Here is a 25,706-nt window from a genome sequence, read left to right on the forward strand (position 1 = left end):
GCCGCCTCCCTCATGGCCATAAACATTGTATATATATATTTTTTTTCAGTATTTCGTTAGGATTAATTGATTGATAGTTTATTATTGCAGGTAAATAAGGGAGAAGGGAGGAACATGCCATCCCAACCGTGATTGATTGATTGATTAATTATTGTTGCAGGTAAACACTATTAATACATGTGTAGGGAGCACCATTAAACTTTAGGGATATATTATTACCCTTCCTCGAGATCTATACTAAACCGTAATCTAAAGCCGCCCGTACACCTGTAATCATTAGTATTAGGGGAAAAAAAAAAGGTAGACATTTGCAACGGATATTGAGGTACAAAATCGTGCAATTCACTACATCATCAAAATATGAAACACGTAATAAAATCGTTGGTTGGGTGAAACTGTAAATTGTCCGTATGATCTTATGATTTTTTGTGTATGAAAACGATTAGGTTAGCGTACATATTTATTTATTCAGTGTAGTAAGTAAGGCTCTGATGCATGTGTTAGTCTTATTACTACTGAGATCCATGAATTAAAGGATGCCAGGGGAAAAAAAAATAATGTAGACTCAAACATCCCCTTAATGAGAAGAAAAGTGACTATTTCTACTACTATTACTACTACTACTACTGCTACTACTACTACTACTACTTCTACTACTGATACTACTACTACTACTATTACTACTACTACTACTACTACTATTACTGCTACTACTACTACTACTTCTACTACAACTACTGATACTACTACTACTACTATTACTACTACTACTACTACTACTGCTACTACTACTACTACTACTTCTACTACAAATTGCTAGTCTTCTTCCACTTCACTACATCCATGATCACCACCACCTCTACAATTCCCTTCTATTCCACCTCACTACTCCACCACAACCACCACCACCATCACCCCACCACAACCATCACCACCACTAACAAATCAGACCTCACCATCACCACCAAAGCACCTCACTCAACCACAGTACCACCACCACCACCACCACTCAAACACCTGACCTCACACTCCCTCACTCGGAGAAGGAGGTCGAGGGGGACATCAGGACATCAGACACAGAGGACAGGGTGCCGGGATGTTCCTCCGAGGGGACATACGAGCTCACCGATTCAGTGTTCATCCGCGGCACACTCATGCGCTTCGCCACCAGAAGTGCCGCTATCCTGGCACTAATGTCGCTTATACTACTGCCGACTGACCCTCTGGCACTCTCCCTGGCACCTCTTGAACTCCCTGAAAGCTGGGCATAGGCTGAGGTGCTGGGCCTTTCTCCCTCATGGTCGCTATCTTGGGTATAAATGTTTTCTTTATATTGTTTACGGAGGTGACTTTTGGGTTGAGGTTTTGGGGTTGTCCTCTGGTTGTAGGCGGGTGTACGAGGGCTTGGGCTTAGGTTGCTTCTGGTTTGTGTTGGGGTTGTCTTATGCTTGGCGGTGGAAGGACGAGGGCTTGGGGAGAGGTTTCGGAGAGGGTTAGAGTTGAGTATGTCACTTTTAGCTAGTTTTGGGGTTGCCTTATGCTTGGATGTTGAAGGGCGAGGGCTTGGGGAGAGGTTTCGGAGAGGGTTAGAGTTGAGTACGTCACTTTTAGCTAGTTTCGGGGTTGTTTTATGCTTGGATGTTGAAGGGCGAGGGCTTGGAGAGAGGTTAAGGACAGGACTAAGGTTCCTCTGCCCCCTATGGCTTTGCTCAGACTCATCTGCACTTCTAGACGGACTGAGGAGAGATTCCCCAATGGACGGCGGTGGGCTGCTTGTGGCCAGACCAGAGAGAATGTCCGCCTTCCGCCCCCTGAAAATCTCCTGGCAGACCTGGGCGGAGCGACTCGAGGCACTGACAACCTCCTCCTCCACTTCCTCCTCCGCCCCCGACTCCTCAAAATCTTCCTCTTCCACTTCCTCATCCGCCACCGACTCCTCAAAATCCTCCTCTTCCACCTCCTCCGCTGCTGTTGTGTACGACTCACCACCATCGCCTCCACCATCACTACCGGTCTGTGGAGTGGTGAGATGTGTGGATGGGGTGGACTGGTGCTCTGAGGCGGTGGAGTGGTCATGCTCGGCTGCCCTGATGGTGTAGGTAAGCCCCCATGTGTCCTGTGATGGTTCCCGGGGGAGCTGGTGGTCCTGTTCCGCCCACTGCGCTCTCAGGTCACTTCCGAGGGTCTGGCCGTGGAGTGACTTGGGTGTTCTGAGTTTGGCGGAGGAATGGGATGAGGAGGTGCTGTTTTTCCTCCCGTTTGTGTTTGTTTTTGTATCTCTTTCTCTTCTTTCTCCTCCTGTTCTTTCTCCTCTTTCACCTGGTCTATCCTCAAGTCTTTCTCCTGTTTTTATCTCTTGTTTTTTCCTTCCTTCTCCTCCTGTTCTTTCTCTTCCTTCGACTAAGCTATCCTCTCGTCTTCCTTCTCCTTTCTCGCAATTTTTAGCTGTTGTTTTTTCTACTCTTCCTATTGACCCATCTTCATGTCTACCTCTTCCTCCTCCTCCTCCTGTTCTTTCTCTTCCTTCTACTAAGCTATCCTCTCGTCTTCCTTCTCCTTTCTCGCAATTTTTAGCTGTTGTTTTTTCTACTCTTCCTATTGACCCATCTTCATGTCTACCTCTTCCTCCTCCTCCTCCTCCTCCTGTTCTTTCTCTTCCTTCGACTAATCTATCCTCTCGTCTTCCTTCTCCTTTCTCGCCATTTTTAGTTGTTTTTTCTACCCTTTCTACTGACCTATCTTCATGTCTACCTCCTCCTCCTCCTCCTCTTCCCTCTCCCTCCTCCTCCGGGGCCAACACAATGCCATCCCCGTACACTCTCTCCCCGTCACTGCCAATCACATAAGTTACATTCTTCGGCATCTCCCCCAACATGACCCTGGCGGCACTTGGCACTCGGAGGTCGCTGGTGGCTCTCTGCGGGGTGCCAAGTAGTTGTGTGTCCGCCTCTCTCGCTTGACTGGGCTTTTCCGCTTCCGTCGTTTCCGTGGGTGAAGAGGTAGATGCGGTTATGTTTGTTTCTGTCCGTTTTGGTAGATCGGGCTTTCTCGATTTCCGTCTCTCCTTAGGTGTAGCGAGAGACGCGCTTCTGTTTGTGTTTGTGTGTGTGTGTGTTGCTTTGTTGGTGCGTTTGTGGGAGGTGGTGGTGGTGGTGGAGGAGGCTTGCTTGTGTGATGTGTGAGCGGATGAAAGTGATGATGATGATGATGATGGACTTTGCTCTCTTGATGGCACTGGGCTCGACGTGGCACCCTCAGTTTGGCACCCCACACTCTCTCGGTGGTTGCCGGTGGTGGTAGTGTGCCCCCTCCCCCTCTCTCTCACCCCCTGACTCCTCCTCCGAGCGGTCAACTTCTCCACCTGCTCAAGAAAGTCCGCCTCCAGTCCCTTCATTCTCTCTCGCACTCGACGGTCCACCTCCGCCCTCAAGTCCTTTCCAAGCTGATGGTCAACAGCAGCCAGGCGGAGGAGGTGCGAGCGGTTGAGACGTGGCGGAGGGGCGGATGAGATGGCGGCTGGGGGGGTTGAGCGTAGCCAGCCTTGGGGTCGAGCGATGGATGGCGGGTGATAAGGGCGTTTTAATGTGTGTTTATGTGTGTTTTTGTTTTTCCGTTTGTGTTTGTGGTGTTGGGTGTTGCTGGTGTTGTCTGGTGTGTTGCTGCTGCCCTGACTGCCGTACTGGGTGTTGTGTGTGCTATCTTTACCCCTGTGTTGCTGCTGAGTGTCTGGTGTATGGGTGTTGCTGTCGTCTGATGTGTAGCTGTTCTCTCCCATGTCCGACACCTCATCTTCATTCCTGTAGGGCTGTTGGTCGTCTAATGTCTGGGGTGCCTCTCCGACCCCCATTCTGACCACCTTCTCCTCCCATATCCTGGCCCCCTCCCTGTCCTGGCCGGCATACAGGATGGGCAAGGGCTGGGCCATGCCTCCCCCATCCTCCCCCAGCTGGTGTGAAGGCTGCCACTCCCCTAGAAAGGCCTCACAAGGGTCCTGAAGGCTGGCAATCTTGAGGGCAATCTTCTCTGAGTTGGGAAGGTCGTGGTATGGGACGGTGTGAGGTGAGGGGTCAGAAGCGTCCTGTAGGATATCAAAGGACTCCTCGTAGGTCCTGGGGTGTCCTGGGGATGTGGTGCTCCTTCCCCTGCCCTCGCCTGACCCCCAGTTCCCCACGGCAGGCACCACCTCACCAAGATTCCGCAGGGAGAGTGTGAGGGTGACATTTCCAACGGCGTCCCCGCCCTCACCAATTAAAACAAGCTTCCCGCGTAGGCCGAGGCGTGTTGAGGTCAGGTCATGCGAGGTCATCACAGCATCACAGCGGCCCAGCACACCAGGAACGCCCCCCTTGCCACCCCCCCAGGCCAGCACCTCCACCCTCACCCGACCCCCCTCGCCACCCTCAAGGAGCTGGGAGGAGGCGGAGAAGATGGACGACTTGCCCCGCTGGAAGATGTAGTGGCCGCCCTTTGCATCAGGCCGGTCGAGGGGGTCGGTGAAGGCCGGGGCCAGGAAGGGAACCAGGAGAGATGGCCCACCACCCACCTACGGAAAATTATTAACACTCATTATTCTTTTTTTTTACAGCAAGGAACAAGTAATTTTTTGCCCTGTGAAGAAGAAGATGAGGAAGAAGAACAAGAATAGGAAGAACGACAACAACAACAAAGAGAAGAAGAAAAATAACAAGAAGAGGAAGAAGAAAAAAAGAACAAGAACAAGAAAAGAAGAAGAAAAAGAAGAACAAGCAGAAAAAGAACAAAAAGAAGATGAATAAAAAGAACACACACACACACACACACACACACACACACCTTGATGCGGATGGTGGGTGAGACTGGCGGGTGAGGGAGGCGGTGGCAGCGGGTGAGGGTGAGCTCCCCCACCACCACCTCCAGCAGGAACGCACACTGGGTCATCTAACAGCGGAGGCGGGGGAGGAGGCAGCACCGTCACCAACACCAACATCGGTCATCTCTACCTTGAAAGCCGATCATTCCTAGCTCTTAACCCTTGAACGATCATTCCTAGGTTGATATTGTATGGTTTTGCCTTCACGTCAGCTCTTAACCCCTTGAACGATCATTCCTAGGTTGATATTGTATGGTTTTGCCTCTTACGTCAGCTCTTAACCCCTTGAACGATCATTCCTAGGTTGATATTGTATGGTTTTGCCTCTTACGTCAGCTCTTAACCCCTTGAACGATCATTCCTAGGTTGATATTGTATGGTTTTGCCTCTTACGTCAGCTCTTAACCCCTTGAACGATCATTCCTAGGTTGATATTGTATGGTTTTGCCTCTTACGTCAGCTCTTAACCCCTTGAACGATCATTCCTAGGTCGATATTGTATGGTTTTGCCTCTTACGTCAACTCTTAACCCCTTGAACGATCATTCCTACCTCACGTCAGCTTTAAACCCCCTTTGATCATCATTAGAGATAACCCCTTGAACGATCATTCCTAGGTTGATATTGTATGGTTTTGCCTCTTACGTCAGCTCTTAACCCCTTGAACGATCATTCCTAGGTCGATATTGTATGGTTTTGCCTCTTACGTCAACTCTTAGCCCCTTGACTGTTGATTTCCTACAAGAAGACCTGACCAAGGATGATGGTTAGTGGTTTAATGGAGAGGGAGAACTTTTACAATAATTTAAAGATTAGAAAAACAGAAAACATGAAGATTAGAAGATGTGTAGCTATCAATGACAACAACAACAACAACAATAAGAAGGAAAAGAAAAGAAGGCAAATAAGGTGTGTGTGAGAGAGAGAGAGAGAGAGAGAGAGAGAGAGAGAGAGAGAGAGAGAGAGAGAGAGAGAGAGAGAGAGAGAGAGAGAGAGAGAGAGAGAGAGAGAAAACAGTAATGGTGAGGGACTGTATTTTGAGGAGTGACTAATCTGACCTGACTGACTGATTAGGAAAAGAGAAACAACTTCCCCAAAACTGCATCACATGACACCTACGGGCCAGTGTGTGCCATGGTAAGCGTGGCACCCAGCTGGCCTTGTCTTATCTCACTGCCTGCCCTTATCTCTGCGGCGCCACAACAACCCGGGTGATAGCGAGAGATCTGATTTGCTGTGCTTTAATTGGGATGAGTTGAAGAGGTGACTGACGACGCACTCCACTCATGGCGCACGCAGGAATGAGGCGCCAGGATGGGCTGTGAAATGTGTAGTTAATAATGGGAGAGGTTTTTATTTTCTATTGTTTGTTTTGTTGGCTGCTACAATTTGACGAATAAAAATGTAAAGTCCTGCACCTTGGGAGGGGATATCCAGCACACCACACCAATACCATATGGGATACACTCCACTATCCACCACAGAGGCAGGGAAAGACCTGGGACAATAGGTTATCAGGCCACCAGTGAAAGGGTGACCATACATGCCTTAAAATACGGAATTGTTCCATATTGGAGAATGAAATGGTGCGTTCCGTTTTGAACCAATACGGAACGCCATTTATTCCGTGTTTGTCTGTCTGAATGGGCAAGCAGATAAAATTCAGCATTTTAAAGCTGTAGTGATGGCATTTTTCGGTGAATCTAAAAAAACAGGCCGTAAAATTATGTGTTTGTCAAGGGTCGTCCTAATATATGTTTATATATAGTACGGGGCCCCCCTTCCTCCTGCCTCCACAAGCAGCAAGCAATGACTGTCAAGGCAGGGCAGGCTACCGAAATTTTAGGGTTGCCTCTCGTCCCTTAACCCGGTGGCAGCGACGGGCCAAATTTGTGCCATGATATAAACCCCCCAAAATAGATGATACATAATCTGATCACAAATGCTTTGATATATATTATGAAATGGTTTGTGTGAGGGATGATTTTTTCTCATTTTTCTCGCTTGGGGGGACCATTAAGAAACATGATCCCCGCTGCTACCGGGTTAAAATACAGATTCGTTCCGTATTGGAGAATGAGAGGTTTCATATTTTTCTGACCTCAAGGTGGCAACCCTACCAGTGAAGGCAAATTTCGTTCCAATCGCAGCGGACGGGTTAAAGAAATGGGAAAGGGGCTGCTGGGTAAGGGGAGGGAAGAGATCAACAAGCTGACGTGTGGCTGCTATGGAGACCCACGACCCATGCTTTGACCTTTGACCCTGGCGTGTGTTGGGGCTTGAGGTGAGTTACTGCCCAGCCCACTGCCGGCCACCCTGCCAATGCCTTGACCATGGAGGTAGAATTGGTGGGGTCAACATGGCTCGCTAATCCCATTCATTGAGGTATTGAGTTGGTGAAAGTGTTCCTCGCGCAGTGCTGGGAAAAAAGGTCACAAATGTCTGAATAAATGAAGATAAGTGACTATTTCAGGTTAGAAAGTTATGTAACAATGAAAAGGAAGGTGTGTGGATAAGAAGAAGGGAGGAACGAGAGGAGGAGGACCTGAGAAGCGATACAAAGCGTTACAGGTCAAAAGAAGAAGAAGAAGGTGAGGCCGACGAGCTGTCAAATTTAAGGCCAAAAGATGGGGGTGGGGGAGCCTGGCCGAACCCATTAAGAGGGAGCCTGACCTGACAACACCCGACACCTGGCCGTAAAAATGACAGCTCGGGCGGATTCACATAATTGGGGTGATGTCGACTCCACCAATTTGACCTCCATGGCCTTGACCCAGTTAGCCAGGTCACATTCCTCCCGCCCCGCACGGCACGACCCCCGCACACAGGTGACAGGCCCCGACCACTGCCCCAAGCGAATCCCCCCGGCCCTGGCACTCACCCCGGGGCAGGAGGGGTCTGGGCGGGGCTGCTGGGGCTGTCCGGGGCCGCCTGTCACCTCGCACCGCCCGGCGTCAGCTGTCTCGCCATCTTGTTTGTTTACATTTTGGAGGCCATGAAAAAAAATGAAAAAAAAGAGATGGTAAAGATAAAGTTTTCCAATTTCACACGGTATAAGGATTTCCTATAACTCTTTTGTTTAAGGAAAAATGTAAATGACAAATACAGGATACATAAACAACTTTTACAACCTTCCGGATGAATTTGTTACTTTTGGAAAACGTCTTTTCGTGCTTGTATTTACATTTTAATAATAACATGGGGGTTTATGTGTATTTTCAAACTCAAATCGTTAAAAGAAAGTAGGGAAAGTTTGGGGGAAAAGAAATGCCAATGTTGATACTTCAGAATGACATTTGGATAAGGAGGATAACATTATTTTGCGTATTAATGGATTAGTGGCGCCGAAAAGCATCTGTGGACTTCTATCACATGATTATTCCGCAAAGGTAAAGGAGAAACAAACTTTAAGCCACAAAATACGATAATAGGTACTTGAGAATAACATTTAGAGGGGAAGACGCCATTATTTTTTTGTACCAAGGGCTGAGCGGCGCCATAATTCCTCAGTGCACTCCTAATACATGATTAATCCTCAAAGGTAAAGGAGAAACAAACTTAAATCTTCAAGGCGAGCCACAAAATACCCCTTCACAAAATCGATCATGTGATTCCATATCGGGGTTTGTACCGAGCCTCGTGATTGGCTGGGGCGGACCAATCACAAGCCGGGACAGATTCTAAGTGTCACATCGCCTACACGGGATGCAACACGCGCTCTCATTGGCCGTTATAGAGTAGCGGGAGAGCCAATCAGCGGCGAGCGAACAGACCCGTGTCTCCACCGGCCTAAGCGAGATGTAAGACGCTCTGTGATTGGTCGAAGCCCCGGTGTTGTGACGAGGCGAGCCAATCAGCATGCAGGAGAAGATCACGGGTTTGTAGGGCTCGTCACTCGCGCCGCTGACGTCACCGAGGAAGGACGGCTCGCCTCTCTCTCCCCTCTTCAGTCTTTCCAGTCAAAATCCTCCAGGAAACGTCGCCGCCATGAGCTCCGATAACCCCATGTACTCCCCCTTCTTCGGCGTGATGGGCGCCGCCTCCGCCATCATATTCAGCTGTAAGTAGAGAGAGATATCCAGCCTCTGTGACCCCCGAACTCTGTGACCTGTCTTGTCCTGTATCGATTCTCTTGCTGTCTGGGGTCGTCCTGGCCTGCACCTGACCTATGTGTCCTGCGGGGCCTGCCAGGGGACGGATTATGACCTTTTCCTCGTTTTTCTCCCCCTAGGATTCAGTCTTGGGGGTTAAGTTGATGTCTTCCTCGAATTTCCCCTCAAAGTTATGACCGAGGCCTTTTATAACCTATTGTACTGTTCCTTGGAGGTTATTTTGTGTTTCCAGGTGTAATTATGAAGCCCAGATGTATTTTTTATCATTTAATCTCTAGTTTCATCTCCATTACCCTTTATATGATGTCCAGTGCCGTATCTCTCCTATTTCACTGTTCTGGGGAGGTTATTTTGTGTTTCCAGGTGTAATTCTTAAGCCCAGATGTATTTTTTTATCATTTAATCTCTAGTTTCATCTCCATTACCCTTTATATGATGTCCAGTGCCGTATCTCTCCTATTTCACTGTTCCTTGGAGGTTATTTTGTGTTTCCAGGTGTAATTATGAAGCCCAGGTGTCATTTCTATCATCTAGTCTCTAGTTTCATCTCTATTACCCTTTTTGTTATGTCCAGTGCCGTATCTCTCCTATTTCACTGTTCTGGGGAGGTTATGTTGTGTTTCCAGGTGTAATTCTTAAGCCCAGGTGGCATTTTTTAATAATTTTATCACTAATTTCATCTCTATACCTTCTATGAGCCTGTTTTTGTACTGTCCAGGGCACTTTTCTTAACCCATTTTGCTGTCTGTGGAAGGGTATGGAGGGTATGCAGGTGTAATTCCTTAGCCAGGTGTAACTTTCAACTTTGTCTCTTCCTCTCATCTCTTTCCTCTACCATCCTGTTTTTGTAATGTCCAGGGCACTTTTCTTAACCCATTTTGCTGTCTCTGGAAGGGTATGGAGGGTATGCAGGTGTAATTCCTTAGCCCAGGTGTAACTTTCAACTTTAAATCTCCCTCTCATCTCTTTCCTCTACCATCCTGTTTTTATAATGTCCAGGGCACTTTTCTTAACCCATTTTGCTGTCTCTGGAAGGGTATGGAGGGTATGCAGGTGTAATTCCTTAGCCCAGGTGTAACTTTCAACTTTGTCTCTTCCTCTCATCGCTTTCCTCTACCATCCTGTTTTAAAATGTTCAGGGCACTTTTCTTAACCCATTTTGCTGTCTCTGGAAGGGTATGGAGGGTATACAGGTGTAATTCCTTAGCCCAGGTGTAACTTTCAACTTTGTCTCTTCCTTTCATCTCTCCTCTACCATCCTGTTTTAAAATGTCCAGGGCACTTTTCTTAACCCATTTTGCTGTCTCTGGAAGGGTATGGAGGGTATGCAGGTGTAATTCCTTAGCCCAGGTGTAACTTTCAACTTTGTCTCTTCCTCTCATCTCTTTCCTCTACCATCCTGTTTTTGTACTGTCCAGGGCACTTCTTTAACCTATTTTGCTGTCTGTGGAAGGGTATGGAGGGTATACAGGTGTAATTCCTTAGCCCAGGTGTAACTTTCAACTTTAAGTCTCTTCCTTTCATCTCTTTCCTCTACCATCCTGTTTTTGTAATGTCCAGGGCACTTTTCTTAACCCATTTTGCTGTCTGTGGAAGGGTATGGAGGGTATGCAGGTGTAATTCCTTAGCCCAGGTGTAACTTTCAACTTTGTCTCTTCCTCTCATCTCTTTCCTCTACCATCCTGTTTTTATAATGTCCAGGGCACTTTTCTTAACCCATTTTGCTGTCTGGAAGGTTATGGAGGGTATGCAGGTATATATATATGATAAGTGTAATATTGTGTTTGAACATAAGAACATAGGGAGACTGCAAGAGGCTTAATGACCTACACAGGATTATTTTAGGTGTTATCATCATTGTTATTTAACCCAGTAGCTGCGGGGGTCATGTTTGTTAGGTTAGGTTAAGTTAGGTTACGTTAGGTTAGGTTAAAGGCCCCTCTAAGCAAAATAATGAGAAAGAATCATCACTCACGCAAACCATTTCATAATATATATCAACGCATGTGTGATCAGTTTATGCATGGCAGAAATTTGGCCCATCGCTGGTACACGGTAAAGCCACAAATTTGGCCCATCGCTGGTACACGGTAAAGCCACAAATTTGGCCCATTGCTGGTACACGGTAAAGCCACAAATTTGGCCCATCGCTGGTACACGGTAAAGCCACAAATTTGGCCCGTCGCTGGTACACGGTTAAACTCTGGTAGTAATCAGTCTCTTTGCTACTGTTAGTGTTATTATGTGTTAGTATTTAAGTGTAATACTGTGTTAGAGTTTATTTAAGGTGCTTCAAGTTCTGGTAGTATTGTGTTTCCCTGGTACTGTTAATGTAAGTGTAGCCAGTTTGTTTGTTTGTCTTGAGCCTCAGTCTGATTCATTACACCTCCCAGAGAAGTTGTGGGGGTGTATTAGGGTGTAAAGATGTAGTGTAAGGTGTAGGTATTTATCATAGTTAAAGCACACAGATTACCTTATCTTTCACCCCCTCCCCCTCCCACCTCCACAGACCCCCATGACAATATAGCTCGGTGATGACGCCTAGATTATTGTCAGGGTATTTTCTTGTTTGTTTTCTCATCTCCTTTCTTATCTTGCTTATTTTTTACTTGTTTTTCATTCTTTTTTCTTTCAATCTCTTTCCCCCGAGTTTATTTTTTCATGTTTTCTTGTTTTTCTTTTTCCTTTTTTTTTTTTCCATCTCCAGAGTTTTTTTTTTGTTTGTTTGTTTTCTTGTTTTACTTTTCCCAAATTGTTTCTTTTTCACTTTCATCTTTTCCCAGTGAGTTTTTTCTTTCCAGCTCTTCATTTTCTTTTTTTCATTTTCCCTGACAAGTTCTTTCCTCACCTTCCTCAACAAGTATCATTTTTCACTTCCTTCTCCTTTTATAAGTATTTTTCAACTTCATTTTCTTTTCACTTTCATCTTTTCCCAGTGTTTCTTCTTTCCAGCTCTTCATTTTCTTTTTTTTCATTTTCCCTGACAAGTTCTTTCCTCACCTTCCTCAACAAGTATCATTTTTCACTTCTCCTTTTATAAGTATTTTTCAACTTCATTTTCTTTTCACTTTCATCTTTTCTTATCTTTCCCAACCAGTTTCATTTTACATCTCAATTAATGTCATGTATTTCCATAAGTATCAAATGGAGGTGTTTTGTAGACCTAAACTTGCCCTCCAAAGATGGTTAGGCAATCATGTGGGTGACCTAGTTAACCAATCATGTGACTGTCCTAGTTAACCAGTCATGTGTCTTCCTAGTTAACCAGTCATGTGTTTTCTTCCTTCTAGTTATCCAGTCATGTGTCTTTCTAGTTAACCAATCATGTGACTTTGTCCTTCTAGTTAACCAGTCGTGTCTTATTTCTTCTAGTTAACCAATCATGTGGCATTCTGCTTAACCAATCATGTGGCTTTCTAGTTAACCAATCATTTGCCTTCCCAGTTGACCAATCATGTGGCTTCTTCTAGTTAACCAATCATTGTTCTTCCTAGTTGACCAATCATGTGACTTCTTGTTGACCAATCATTTCTCTTGCTAGTTGACCAATCATGTGACTTCTTGTTGACCAATCATTTCTCTTGCTAGTTGACCAATCATGTGACTTCTTGTTGACCAATCATGTGACTTCTTGTTGACCAATCATTTCTCTTTTTAGTTGACCAATCATGTGACTTCTTGTTAACCAATCATTTCTCTTGCTAGTTGACCAATCATGTGACTTCATCTTGTTGACCAATCATTTCTCTTTCTAGTTGACCAATCATGTGACTTCTTGTTGACCAATCATTTCTCTTTCTAGTTGACCAATCATGTGACTTCTTGTTGACCAATCATTTCTCTTGCTAGTTGACCAATCATGTGACTTCTTGTTAGCCAATCATTTCTCTTGCTAGTTGACCAATCATGTGACTTCTTGTTGACCAATCATTTCTCTTTCTAGTTGACCAATCATGTGACTTCTTGTTAGCCAATCATTTCTCTTGCTAGTTGACCAATCATGTGACTTCTTGTTGACCAATCATTTCTCTTGCTAGTTGACCAATCATGTGACTTCTTGTTGACCAATCATTTCTCTTTCTAGTTGACCAATCATGTGACTTCTTGTTGACCAATCATTTCTCTTGCTAGTTGACCAATCATGTGACTTCTTGTTGACCAATCATTTCTCTTGCTAGTTGACCAATCATGTGACTTCTTGTTGACCAATCATTTCTCTTGCTAGTTGACCAATCATGTGACTTCTTGTTGACCAATCATTTCTCTTGCTAGTTGACCAATCATGTGACTTCTTGTTGACCAATCATTTCTCTTGCTAGTTGACCATTCATGTGGCTTCTTCCTAGTTGACCAATCATATGACATCTCCCTCGAGTTGACCATTTGTGTGACTTTTCGTAATCCTTCTTCCCCTCTCCCTCCTCCCCTACACTCCACAGATACACCATAGTCTATCACCTCATGTCTTAACTCAATAATACACTTTTTCCATGTGTTAATTGGGACCTTCTTTGCCATTTGCCTTCCCTGTGTTTATGTGTGTGTGTGTATTATTAGCTAAAATCTTTTTTTGCAACACATCAGCTCACACAAGTCTTAATTCACTATGATATATTTTTTCCATGTGTTAATTGGGACCTTCTTTGTCATTTGCCTTCCCTGTGTTTATGTGTGTGTGTGTGTGTAATATTAGCTAACATCTTTTATTTGCTACAGTATATTAATTTTCCATACGCTGGTACTGTGATCTTGGTGCCCTAATTTCTATCTTGTCTAATTCACCACGGCCTGATCACGAGCTGGACTTCTCATCACCACCATCAAGTACCCTCCCAGTTAGATTTAAGCTCATGATAGTCTCCTTCCTTTCCTCTTTTCTCCCTCTTTCCTATCCTTCCCTCTACTCCTTCCTTACCCTTTCCTCTCCTCCCTTTTTACTTTCTTTTCCCTCCTCCTCCTTCCCTTCCTTCCTCCTTTCCTTATCCTTCCCTCTCCTCTCCCTTTTAAGTCTCTTTCCTCCCCTTACTTATCCTTCCGTCCTCCTCCTCCTTCCCTTCCTTTCCTGTCCTTCCCTCTATTCCTTCCTTTTAACTCTCTCTTCCCTCTCCTTACTAATCCTTCCCTCCTCCTTCCCTCTATTCCTCCCTTTTAACTCTCTCTTCCCTCTCCTTACTTATCCTTCCATCCTCCTCCTCCTTCCCTTCCTTTCCTGTCCTTCCCTCTATTCCTTCCTTTTAACTCTCTTCCCTCCCCTTACTTATCCTTCCTCCTCCTCCTTCCCTTCCTTCCTTCTCCTTCCCTCTCCTCTCCCTCAAACAGCCGTCAAACGATCTGTATTCCTCCCTTGCTTTGGTTTTTCTTAATCTTCATTCTTTAGTTAAGTCATGTCTCTTCTTTGCATGTCTATCGTCTATCTGTGTGTGTGTGTGTGTGTGTATCTATTTGTTTGTCTATTGTCTATATATGTGTGTCCTTTTCCTTTCCCTGAGTCTGTTAAGTAAGAAAGACACAAGAACACATAGGATTGGTTAAGTAGAAGACACATGATTGGTTAGCTAGAGGGAAGATTACTACTACTACTACTACTACTACTACTACTACTACTACTACTACTGTTACTACTATTACTACTACTACTATTACCATTACCAAAAATAGTACTCCCACTAGAATCACTATCCTCACAAACCGTGGTACTATTCCTCAACCAACAACCCTAACTACTACAACTCATCTACTACCACAACCACCACCACCATTACCACCTTAATTACAACCCCAGACAGACAGGACCAAATGATGCAGTCCTCCCTTCCACCACACAGCAGCTTTGAAGGCCCCCCCACCCCCCCCTTACCCTCCTTTCCCCATCACCGGCCTATACTTTCACCTTATCCATATCCCTTTCCCTTTGCTCTCTCTCCCCCTCCCTCTCTCTCCTTCCTCCTCTGAAAGTCGTGTTACGGATTGATGTTGAAGATTTGTGGCGTTTATGTATTGCTTTTTTTATTTTATTTGTGGTTTGATTTTGATTATTTTATTTTTTGGTTCTCATTTCTCGTTTGTTCCATGTCCCTTTCACTTGGTTTTCCCCCCCTCCCTCCCTTCTTCCCTTTCCGAGAGCTGTTGTTACGATTTATATTGAAGTTACGGCACTTATTATTCTTTGCTTTGTTCGTATTATTTTAGGGTAAAGTAGTTTTTATTTCTTGTTCTCCTTGTTTGTTCTTTCACTTTCTTTGTCTATCTTCTTTTGTTCTGTGTTCTCGCTCCGTTTGTGCTGCAGCCTCTCGCCGTAGCCTAGACTACAGAGAGCCATTGCCACACTCCCAGGCCTTGCTATGGTTTATTTTCTCTGTTTTTTGTCCCTTCCAGCAAAGTATAAGAAATTAGAAAGTTCCATGGCCTGATACTGACCTCATTTCACTGTTGGATCAGGAGGAGCCTAAGCCTAGTCTGTTATGGTTCCCCCGTGACCCTAATTCAACCGAAAGCCTCCATTTGAAAGCCTGCATAGGGCTGTGAAAATGAAAGAATATCAGGACTTTCTTAGTAAATCAGATAAATTTTAGATAATGACTTGGTCCCATGCGCTGTAACTCACTCACATCTTTTCTTTACTGTGACTCAACAATGGAAAAAAAAATTATCTATCCATTGGGGGTGAGAAATAAATCTTTAATCCTTCCGCTGTGATTGGCATGGATTTGGCCTTTACTGGTAGCCTGGTAACATAAGCCTCATCTGTTATGGTTCCCCAGTGGCCCTTAATCAACCAAAAGCCTCCATTTGAAAGCCTGCATAGGGCTGTGAAAATGAAAGAATATCAGGACTTTCTTAGTAAATCAGATAAATTTTAGATAACGACTTGGTCCCACGCGCTGAAACTCACTCCCGTCTTTTCCTTACTGTAACTCAACAATGGAAAAAAATTATCTATCCATTGGGGGTGAGAAATAAATCTTTAATCCTTCCACTGTGATTGGCATGGATTTGGCTTTTACTGGTAGCCTGGTAACATAAGCCTCGTGTTATGGTTCCCCTGTGACCCTAATTCAACCGAAACCCTCCATTTGAAAGCCTGCATAGGGCTGTGAAAATGAAAGAATATCAGGACTTTCTTAGTAAATCAGATAAATTTTAGATAACGACTTGATCCCATGCACTGTAACTCGCCCTTCTTTTCTTTACTGTAACTCAACAATGGAAAAATTTATCTATCCATTGGGGGTGAGAAATAAATCTTTAATCCTTCCGCTGTGATTGGCATGGATTTGGCCTTTACTGGTAGCCTGGTAACATAAGCCTCATCTGTTATGGTTCCCCCGTGACCCTAATTCAACCGAAACCCTCCATTTGAAAGCCTGCATAGGGCTGTGAAAATGAAAGAATATCAGGACTTTCTTAGTAAATCAGATAAATTTTAGATAACGACTTGGTCCCATGCGCTGAAACTCGCCCTTCTTTTCCTTACTGTAACTCAACAATGGAAAAATTTATCTATCCATTGGGGGTGAGAAATTTCAAGGTCATTTCACGGCTGCTTGGTCCATTATGTTTATATTTCTATTACCAGGGAAAGCAGTCAGCAGAGAAAAGGATCGAAAAAGACTGCATCTGTTCTCCCCACAGTTGTTACACCTTCCCTTTTCTCCCATAACCACCTTGCCTTGCCAGAATATCCCTCATCTAACTCCTAATGACCCCTTCTTCTCCCCTCCCCGATGCATATCTGACCTGTTTTTCCTCGTCAGCGCTGGGTGCAGCCTACGGCACGGCCAAGTCCGGCGTGGGTATCGCAGCCATGTCGGTGATGCGGCCCGAGCTGATCATGAAGTGCATCATCCCCGTCGTCATGGCGGGTATCATCGCTATTTACGGCCTGGTGGTGGCGGTGCTGTTGGCCGGAAAGCTGGATGCTGCTGATGCGGGATACACCCTATACCAGTGAGTGGATGGAGGCTTATACCTAGATGATGACACCACAGTAAAGAATTAACAAACACTGACCTCCTAATGTAACGTGAGATTTGGTAACTAAGGTCCATATCAAACAGAACCCAGTGACTGATGATATTGCAATGGTTGTCTGTGCATGGTAAACAGTGAGGGCCGCTTTCACAGTCTGTTTGTTTTGATTGTTACCAGTGGTGGCGATCGCTGCTATAGAATTTCCACATAAAACTGGCTGATGGGGTAGAGGCAGGTGAGGGGTTAGCCTAGCCCCGCACCTTACCACACACTCTCAACACCTCTCGCTTCCTCTGCAGCTGCCACTACCCCATCGGCCAGTTTCACATGGAAAACTATAGCGTCGAAAGAGGCTTTTCAAACAGGCAAACTGAGGTGCTATGTTTAAAAATATGGGCTTGAGATTTCTGTTTGTAGCCCTAAGTTAGTGTTCAGTAAGCAATACCGAGCCATCACACAACTTGCAAGCCATCACTGCTACCCCATAACGAACCCTCCTGCTTATCCACTATGCAATACCGAGCCATCACACAACCTGGAACCCATCACTGCTACCCCATAACGAACCCTCCCGCTCATCCACTATGCAATACCGAGTCATCACACAACCTGCAAGCCATCACTGCTACCCCATAACGAACCCTCCTGGTCATCCACTATGCAATACCGAGTCATCACACAACTTGCAAGCCATCACCACTACCCCACAATGAACCCTTCTCCTCATCCTGCCCTTCGTCCCACAGGGGTTTCGTCCACCTGGGTGCCGGCCTGTCTGTGGGTCTGTCTGGTCTCGCTGCCGGGTTCGCCATTGGTATCGTGGGTGACGCGGGTGTGCGAGGAACCGCCCAGCAGCCTCGTCTCTTCGTGGGCATGATCCTGATCCTTATCTTCGCTGAGGTGAGACTCGCTTGACACTTTTTCTTGTCCTCTGGTGACCTAGTTTCTTTACATATTCTGGGTGTTTTTTTTTTTTTTTATAGTTTACTGTTTTAGATGTCATGTGACCCCTTTGACCTTCTTCCTGTTCATGTCATCCTCTTTGTTTTTCTGTTTTATGGTTCACCCTGTCTCTTGGGGTCATATATTAGGGTATTATTTTATTTATTTATATTTTTTTGTATTTTTCTTGTCCTTTATGCCCAGGGCTCACATCACCCTCACTGTTTTCCTAGTTACTGTATGTCTCACCCTGTCTCTTAGTGTCATATATTAGGGTATCATTATTTTTGGCATTTTTACTTTTTCAATTCAGGGCTCATGTCACCCTCTTTGGTTTCCTGGTTATCATATGTCTCACCCTGTCTCTTAGTGTCATATATTAGGGTATCATTATATTTGGCATTTTTCTTCTTCAATTCAGGGCTCATGTCACCCTCTTTGGTTTCCTGGTTATCATATATCTCACCCTGTCTCTTAAGTGTCATATATTAGGGTATCATTATTTTTGGTATTTTTCTTCTTCAATTCAGGGCTCATGTCACCCTCTTTGGTTTCCTGGTTATCATATGTCTCACCCTGTCTCTTAGTGTCATATATTAAGGTATCATTATTTTTGGCATTTTTCTTCTTCAATTCAGGGCTCATGGCACCCTCTTTGGTTTGCTGGTTATTTTATGCCTCACCCTAGGCCAGTTCGACAGTCCAGCACATTCATTTTAAGCGCCCAAACCAAATTATATGCTCCACAATGATCCGTTATTTCTACTCGGTACCAGATATTAAAGATATTTCCTGTGTGGACTCCTAAAATTTCCTACTTTTTATATCTACGCCAAACACTATACAAGGAATTTTTGTCCTATGTTGTGTTTGGTTGGGGAGCTCACAAACTTGCTGCATTGGACTGTAAAATTGGCCCCCTGTCTTATGGGATGTGCAGTAGGCTATCATTTATATATTTTTGGCTTTACGTTTTTCTTAGGTGCTAACTCAGGCTCTCCCTCCCGCAGGTGTTGGGTCTGTACGGGCTCATCGTGGCCATCTACCTCTACACCAAGACCTCCTCGTAAGCGGCGGGGCTGGGCGGGGCGTCTCCTCTCTCCGGGGGCCCCCACTTGCTCTCCCCTGAGGCTCCCACACAAGCGCGATACACTCACACACACACACACACGAACACTTACACAACAAACCAGCCAGCCAGCAAGCAAGCAAAGAACAACCATTGGATCTGGTGGCATGTTAGTTTTGGCCTATAGTTAAAATTGAAGCCTTTCTCTTCCATTTCCTTCCTTCCTCTCATCCCTTCATCCATCCTCATGTGACGTTGGTTATTGATGTGAATATTTTAACTGTTATAAATAATATGTATATCGTAACCCATCTGTGGTGTGCGGAGAGAGACCAGTGCATAATTCCCAGGGGCCTTTCTTTGCCGAGCCAGGAGGTGGTTTGCCTGTATATGTATAAATGTAAATTGTGATGCCGCCCTCCTCCCCCCCTCCTCCCCTTCCCCACTTAAGCCTCCTCGTAATATTGCCGCTGCCACCACCAACAACAACGCTGCTGCTGCTGCTGCTGCTCTAGTTTGCCGTGACTTCAGTGTGGACGTCCAACAAGGACCCCATTTGTGTCTTGTTTCTAGGCTGTTTATGTTGTCTTCCTGTGCGTCGCGAGGCGGGCAGCACCCCCTCACGATGCATCCTGGGTAACATGTCCTAAGATGTATTTTTGGCTAATATTCCCTCATGGGTCATCCTGCTTCACCTTAGTGGAGCACGTGGATGAAGCGGCAGCACCAACACCACTAAGATGGATTGCACAAAGTACTCATTGCCCCTCAGCAGCCAGACAGCCATCACAAGCAGCCAAGAGCAGCCGGCAAACAGACCCGTGAAACTGACACTTTATGGTTGTACATCTAGCCCCACGCTGCCCAGTGGGAAGCCTTAGATCAGCTGGCAGTGTGTAGAGAGGGTGTCGTACGTTGTGTGCGTGTCTGTCCTTTGACGTACACACGGTTAGGTACACACACTGCCTCTGCATGCACATAGTCAACATTGAGAGAAACTTTTACTACATCTATATACAGCTACAGATAAATTAGCTTATTCTTTTGAGGTACAGAGTAAGCCAGCCGGCCTTGAAGTAACTTAAGTACTTATCATACAGTCGTTTGAATACTTTGTAGTGTCAGGTAACGTCTAGACCCTTAGGGATGCTTAGGGAAGGTTAGGGCGAGAGAGTGGCACGGCAGAGGTGGGGGAAACGGCGTGGCAGAGACCCAGCAGCTGCCGTCCCTGCCCGGCGGTCCTGGCAGGGCGGCATTTGCCTTTATTTATTACTGCGGGTCCTGCCAGGCCTTAACAAAACCTTCTGAGCACAACAGCCGCCTGTCTCACCACCTGGCGGGCGGCTCGGACCGCCTAGCCGTCGGCAGTGTAGGTGATCCTGTAGGTACATATAGAGGGAGGTTGCTGTCATCGTGTGTACGTTTTATTGATTATTTTTATTAGTCTGGAGATATTGCAGGAGTATATCGTGGGGGAAAATTTAATCACTAATGCAACTAAGAAATCAACATTCCGTGTGGATGTGATGCACGTGAACCTTCGGCAGAGACTACTTTTCGTAAGCGTTGCGTTGTATCTTTGGCAAATCGTGGCCGGGGGACGCGACAGATCAACAGACCCCAATCAAATCACTGGTACTGTTCCTCTGGCCGCTGTTTGCCAAGGGAACAACGCAAAGGCTCAAGGAAGGGTTGTGTGTCGCGAGGGTTGATGGGGCTCCGCAGTATGTGCTTTCCATCGTCCTGTTCTGTGGATGGCTCTGGTTGTCATTGTTAAAGGTGTGTGCATTGTATAAACGGTATTAATATGTAATGGTATATTGTTAATAATAAAGTTGTACTCGGTATGCTTGGTGGTTTTCTGGCCCCGTTCAGAGGGAGAAAGACATGTGGGTTCAGGTTAACTTTCTATTATTCTATTACAGACAAAAATAAAAACTGATACAAAAGTAATCAATATACTCTAATAGTCCTAAAAGTGCTAAGTGTTGCAGCGTCCACACACACACACACACACACACACACACAGATCCAAACTCAAAATAATTATAGTGGATTCTAAATTTAGTCCTTAAATTCACAACAAAAGATCTTTTTAGACAAGATAATCCTCTCAGCGCACACATTTGCTGCAACATTACTAAATACAGACCAGGGCAGGGCTGGCACCTTACATCCTAGCTTCAGTTACTTGGCTTAAACGCTTTGTTTATTGTACATCACGGTCAATAAATTTTCTCGATCCCAGAGGGAGAAACAAAACACTCTTTGGCTTTAGTCAACATGTAGAGACGAGGCACTCGGAGGAGTTCCATTTGGGGAGTAAGACAAACAATGCGGCGCTGCCCGGGCTCTCCTCGTGGCTGTGTGGGGCAGCTGGTGGGGGTGGGTGAGGTGCAGTGGAGCCCACCGGCAGGAGTGTGGGGCAACGCCAGCTTGGTAACAATGAAAAAAGGCACTTTCAGCTCAGGTTAGAGTTAAGTAGGCTTGCCGAGTTCTCTCAGCGGCTGACGAGGGATGGAGGCAGCCCGGGTGAGACATGAGAAGAGGCTGAGTGGGACAGGTGTCCCGGCTTAATTAAATCCCTGTTCTGCGCCAATTGGGTACCAACAAAAGCTATTAGTACATCTTGAATACAATGCTTTCCAGTTCAGCTCGTTGTTCCTGCACGATGTGTTTTGGCTGCAGTCTCCAGAAAACATTGAGAGCAAATTTGTTTGCTGCCAGAGCTACAGCCTTGGGATCAGCAAGCCTGTATTATCATGAGTAATATGTTTCAAAGATACATGGAAGTACACATGACTACTACACTGTGTTGAACAAGTCATAAAACAAGAGCACTACAGGCAGTTCTGCAAAGCAGTTGATATGTTCGCTCCTCTGAATCATTAATTAAACTTTATAGATATGCTCAAGGCCACAGAAGTTGTTGTGTTATGGCTGAAGTCTGAAGCTGCCCCGGAGACCAACTTCTAGCTGCTGAGAATACAATCTGGCTGCTGTCTGCACAATGAACCACCAGAGACAGGAAGCTGGGTGTGTGTTGCTTCTTGTCTCGTCACTGATGACCAACCACTCGGTGAACTGGTGCAGCGTGGGTGTGGGGGGGTGAAGTACCCTCTGTAAGTCTATATCTTTGGGGGTGAGAGAGACAGGTGGGTCAGCTGCAGGGGAGGGTAACAACACCCTCCCTATCTTTGGGGGTGCTGGGGGAGAGACAGGTGGAGTAGCTGCTGAAGGAGGTGACAGTATCCACCTTTCTCTGGGGGGGTTGAGATGTGCTGGAGGAGTGAGACAGTAGCACCAGCCGGCACTCTCTTCTTCACGTCTTGTCGATGGTGTTGAAGAACCACTCGGTGAACTGGTGCAGCTGCTGGGCAGCGGCGCGGCTGTCCTCCTGCAGCTTGCGGTTTTCGCTGCGCAGCTGACTCACCTCATCCTCCAGCTGCTCTGACCGCTGCTGCTCGGCCGCCAGACGCCGCTCCAGCTGTACCACGCGGTCGTGCAGGATGGGCGTTTCTGACCCACCACTGCCGTCGCCCGCCCTGGCCAGCCAAGACAGAGGGTGAGGGGGAGGGCTGGTAATACAGTGCTAAGTCTTGTGATTACTACTGCAGCCGTCCCTCAAGTAGTATGGTTTCCAATAGTTCGGTTTTGGTTTTATGTGGATTTTCTAAGATTTTTCTAGGATTTTTTAATTTCCCGATGACCAGGAAATTTAAAAATCCTTAAAAGGTCTTCTATGACAATCCGTATAAAACCGAAACTGAACTATTGGAAAACGTACTATTTGAGGGATGACTGTACTACCCTTGTGATCACTACTATTACTACAACTACTACTTTTGACTCTACTAAAGAAACTACCATAAAATCCACCAAAGTTATTGTGTTAAATTTATTATACCACAAACTACTTCATCTTGAGTCGGTCTATATCATGCATGAATACAAGTGGACAATATTTTACCGCTGTCATTTTCTCTAAGTCCAGACCCTCAACCTTCTTCACTACACCCTTGAGAGGCCAGGCGAGACCGACACTCACCTGTGTTGGGGGAGGTGGTGGGGCGGCCACTGGGAGGGGGCTGGGGGCGGGGGACGGGCCGGCCCTCCCCCCACTTCTACGCTCTTCTCGATGGCCTGGGTCGCCGTGTTCACCAGGCTGGTCCACTCCTGGTCAACGTCGAGCCCTGGGCCATTGCCGCGCTCCCACCCGCTGCTGTCCTGAGTCTTCTTGTCCTCTGGGGGGTCACTGCGCCCGTGGCCTTTGCTGTGAGGGGAGGGGGAGTTTGTATTTACCTAACTGTAGTGCATAGGATTAAGCTAAGCTCGCGTCATTCAACTTTTCTTTGATTGTTTTTGTGCTTGTGTTATCCTTTTTTTTTTTTTTACAACAAAGGAGACAGCTCAAGGGCACAGAAAAATGAAACAATAATAAAAAAGCCTGCTACTCGCTGTTCCTACAAAAATTAATCAAAAGAGGTGGCCGAAAGAGAGGTCAATTTCATTCAATTTTTCTTTGTTTCTGTGTTTGTGTTGTCTTTATCTGCTTCCATTCAACTTTTCTTTTCTTTTTCTTTTTTTTTTTACAACAAAGGAGGCAGCTCAAGGGCACGCAAAAAAAGAAAACAATAATAAAAAAAATAAAAAAAAGCCCGCTACTCGCTGCTCCTAAAGTAAAACAAAAGAGGTGGCCGAAAGGAAGATCAAATACAGTGAAGTGTTGTGAGGTTGGGGGTATTTCTTTACAATTTCAGAAGAGCTACTTACTAAACAGATCTGTGAGGAAGAAACCCAATGTGTTGTAGTTTCCTAGGTTTGAGATACACTCATGTTGACTTCTCTAATCTCTCCATTGCATTTAAACTAAGATGAGCCTTTGAATTAACCTTGAATCTTATAATTTCAATAGTACAGTTAAGGCAGCTCAGTCCCTCACCTGTCCTTCTGTCCCCTGAGCCGGTGGTCTGCCGCCAGCCCACCCTTCTGCTCCGTGGCCGGCGCTGGGCTGGAGGCGGATGAATTTGAGATGACGGTGGCCGGCCGGGCAGTCAAGACCACCACCTCGGCCACCTCCGTCTGTTGGGTGCTCTGTTGCTGCCCGTCGGGAGGGCTGTCTCGGGCCATGGGTGGAACGAGGGCCGGGTGTGGCTGCTGAGTGTGGCTCCTGTACCCCATGCTTGTGGCCTGGGGGGGCGGGGGCTTGCTGGAGCTCAGTAAATGCATGGGAGGGTTGTTACGCTCACCACCTGGCCCTCCTGCTCCTCCCGCCTTGGTTGAGGGTTTGTCTGTGGTGGTGGTGCTGCGGCTGACGGTGGGCACCCCAAGACTGTATGCTCGCGGCCGCTCGGCTCCCTCCCGTGAGGCGTCACTATCTGATATGTAGTCCGGGTTGATGAGGCGAAACAGTTCTTCCTGAAGGTTTGATGAGGCACCGAGGTTGGCCGAGTTGCGCTGGCTGGTCTTGCGTGGTGCAGCCGCCTGCCTCAACCGGGCCTCCGCCGCCACTGTGCGCGGTGACTGGTTCCGGGAGGATGCGGAGGAGGGGGTGACGCTCCCCCCACGGTGCTGGCGGCGGCTGCTGGGGGAGCCGCTGCCCCCTGAGAGCTCATCTGGAGAAGAGAGGGAAAAGAAGTGAGTTAAAAACAGAACTGCACTGTGAAACTTTAAATAAGGACATGAAGGGAGACAAATTATAAGAATGGAGAGGAGAAAGGGAAGCTAAATAAACAGAGGGGAAGGGAAGAAAGAGGGAAGAGCAGGAATAGGAAAACTGAACGAGAATAAGCTAAAGAAACTACAAAACCACAACGACAAATAAAAGAGAAATAAAGAACAAACATTGAAGCCGGATCAAGCAAGGACAAGGGGAAGGGCGGGAGGGAGGGGGAAATAGTTAAGGTAAGGAATATTAATAAAAAATAAAATAAAAAACTATAAAACTCCTAGGACAAAAAGAGAAATAAGGAACATACACTGAGGCCAGATCAAGCAAGGGGAAGGGGTGGGAATCGGGAATAGGGAATGGCGGGAATATTAAGAAAGGAATAACAAGAAAAATAGAAGAAAAAAATACAGCTACCAGGTCATAAAGAGAAGTAAGGAAGAGACACTGAGGCCAGATCAAGCAAGGGGAAGGGGTGGGAATCAGGAATATTAAGAAAGGAATAACAAGAAAAATAGAAGAAAAAAAATACAGCTACCAGGTCATAAAGAGAAGTAAGGAAGAGACACTGAGGCCAGATCAAGCAAGGGGAAGGGGTGGGAATCGGGAATAGGGAATGGCAGGAATATTAAGAAAGGAATAACAAGAAAAATAGAAGAAAAAAAATACAGCTACAAGGTCATAAAGAGAAATAAGGAACAAACACTGAGGCCAGATCAAGCAAGGGGAAGGGGTGGGAATCGGGAATAGGGAATGGCAGGAATATTAAGAAAGGAATAATAAGCAAAAAAGAAAAAAATACAGCTACAAGGTCATAAAGAGAAATAAGGAACAAACACTGAGGCCAGATCAAGCAAGGGGAAGGGGGAAAATGGGAATAATAGGGGCAGGAGAATTAAAGAAGAAAATAAAAATAAAAAAACAAGGTCAAGGAAGAGACACTGGACCAGTTTTACAGTCCACCACAGCAAGTTCGTAAGCTCCCCAACCATACACGAAACACCACGAAAATCCCTCGTCTAGTGTTTGGCGTTGATATAAAAAGGAGGAAATTATAGGAAACATCACGGGAAATCTCTCTAGTATCTGGGATTGA

General features: G+C 46.0%; 3 protein-coding genes and 1 long non-coding RNA gene across 13 annotated transcripts in view; 2 read left to right on the plus strand and 2 right to left on the minus strand.

Annotated features, from left to right (window-relative positions):
• Positions 1–139: 139 nt before the first annotated feature.
• On the minus strand, positions 140–4,982 carry LOC126986377 (serine-rich adhesin for platelets-like). Of its 2 annotated transcripts, none has more exons than XM_050842439.1 (3): positions 4,813–4,982; positions 2,752–4,543; positions 140–2,490 (listed from the first exon to the last, which is right to left on the minus strand). In XM_050842439.1, exons 1-3 carry the CDS (start codon positions 4,915–4,917, stop codon positions 1,034–1,036), a joined length of 3,354 nt encoding a protein of 1,117 aa, XP_050698396.1. In that variant the 5' UTR covers positions 4,918–4,982; the 3' UTR covers positions 140–1,033. The 2 variants fall into 2 exon arrangements, with proteins under 2 accessions (XP_050698396.1, XP_050698395.1); XM_050842438.1 differs by having other exon boundaries at positions 140–2,619.
• Positions 4,983–8,721: 3,739 nt separating this feature from the next.
• LOC126986380 (V-type proton ATPase 16 kDa proteolipid subunit c) lies at positions 8,722–20,791 on the plus strand. Its single transcript, XM_050842458.1, has 4 exons — positions 8,722–8,908; positions 16,715–16,907; positions 17,678–17,831; positions 18,884–20,791. The coding sequence occupies exons 1-4, from the start codon at positions 8,836–8,838 to the stop codon at positions 18,941–18,943; spliced, it is 480 nt and encodes a 159-aa protein (XP_050698415.1). The 5' UTR covers positions 8,722–8,835; the 3' UTR covers positions 18,944–20,791.
• LOC126986383 (uncharacterized) lies at positions 8,915–10,706 on the plus strand. 4 transcript variants are annotated; one of them, XR_007739661.1, is made up of 4 exons: positions 8,915–9,174; positions 9,306–9,732; positions 9,873–10,013; positions 10,432–10,700. It is a non-coding gene; the product is annotated as an uncharacterized LOC126986383 (long non-coding RNA). The 4 variants fall into 4 exon arrangements; XR_007739663.1 differs by lacking the exon at positions 9,873–10,013 and having other exon boundaries at positions 10,432–10,706; XR_007739660.1 differs by lacking the exon at positions 9,873–10,013 and having other exon boundaries at positions 8,915–9,305; positions 9,438–9,732.
• The window catches only part of LOC126986378 (signal-induced proliferation-associated 1-like protein 3), a 38,084-nt gene continuing 31,519 nt past the window's right edge, over positions 19,142–25,706 (minus strand). For all 6 annotated transcript variants that reach the window (XM_050842444.1, XM_050842443.1, XM_050842440.1 and 3 more), the window contains 3 exons: positions 23,885–24,557; positions 22,991–23,215; positions 19,142–22,487 (listed from right to left, as the gene is read on the minus strand). In XM_050842444.1, coding sequence (XP_050698401.1) covers positions 22,265–22,487; positions 22,991–23,215; positions 23,885–24,557 — 1,121 coding nt within the window. In that variant the 3' untranslated portion in view covers positions 19,142–22,264. The remainder of the gene's footprint in view (positions 22,488–22,990; positions 23,216–23,884; positions 24,558–25,706) is intronic.

This window comes from Eriocheir sinensis, chromosome 61 (assembly GCF_024679095.1).
Source record: "Eriocheir sinensis breed Jianghai 21 chromosome 61, ASM2467909v1, whole genome shotgun sequence".
In the NCBI taxonomy this organism is placed as follows: Eukaryota; Metazoa; Arthropoda; class Malacostraca; order Decapoda; family Varunidae; genus Eriocheir; species Eriocheir sinensis.

Coding starts and splice junctions, on each gene's coding strand:
- LOC126986380 (XM_050842458.1), top strand. CDS start 8,836: ATGAGCTCCGATAACCCCATGTACTCCCCCTTCTTCGGCGTGATGGGC. Junction 16,908..17,677: donor GCGGGATACACCCTATACCA/GTGAGTGGATGG, acceptor TTCGTCCCACAG/GGGTTTCGTCCACCTGGGTG. Junction 17,832..18,883: donor TGATCCTTATCTTCGCTGAG/GTGAGACTCGCT, acceptor TCCCTCCCGCAG/GTGTTGGGTCTGTACGGGCT.
- LOC126986377 (XM_050842438.1), bottom strand. CDS start 4,917: ATGACCCAGTGTGCGTTCCTGCTGGAGGTGGTGGTGGGGGAGCTCACC. Junction 4,544..4,812: donor CACCCACCATCCGCATCAAG/GTGTGTGTGTGT, acceptor AATTTTCCGTAG/GTGGGTGGTGGGCCATCTCT. Junction 2,620..2,751: donor AAGAGGAGGAGGAGGAGGAG/GTAGACATGAAG, acceptor GAGGAGGAAGAG/GTAGACATGAAGATGGGTCA.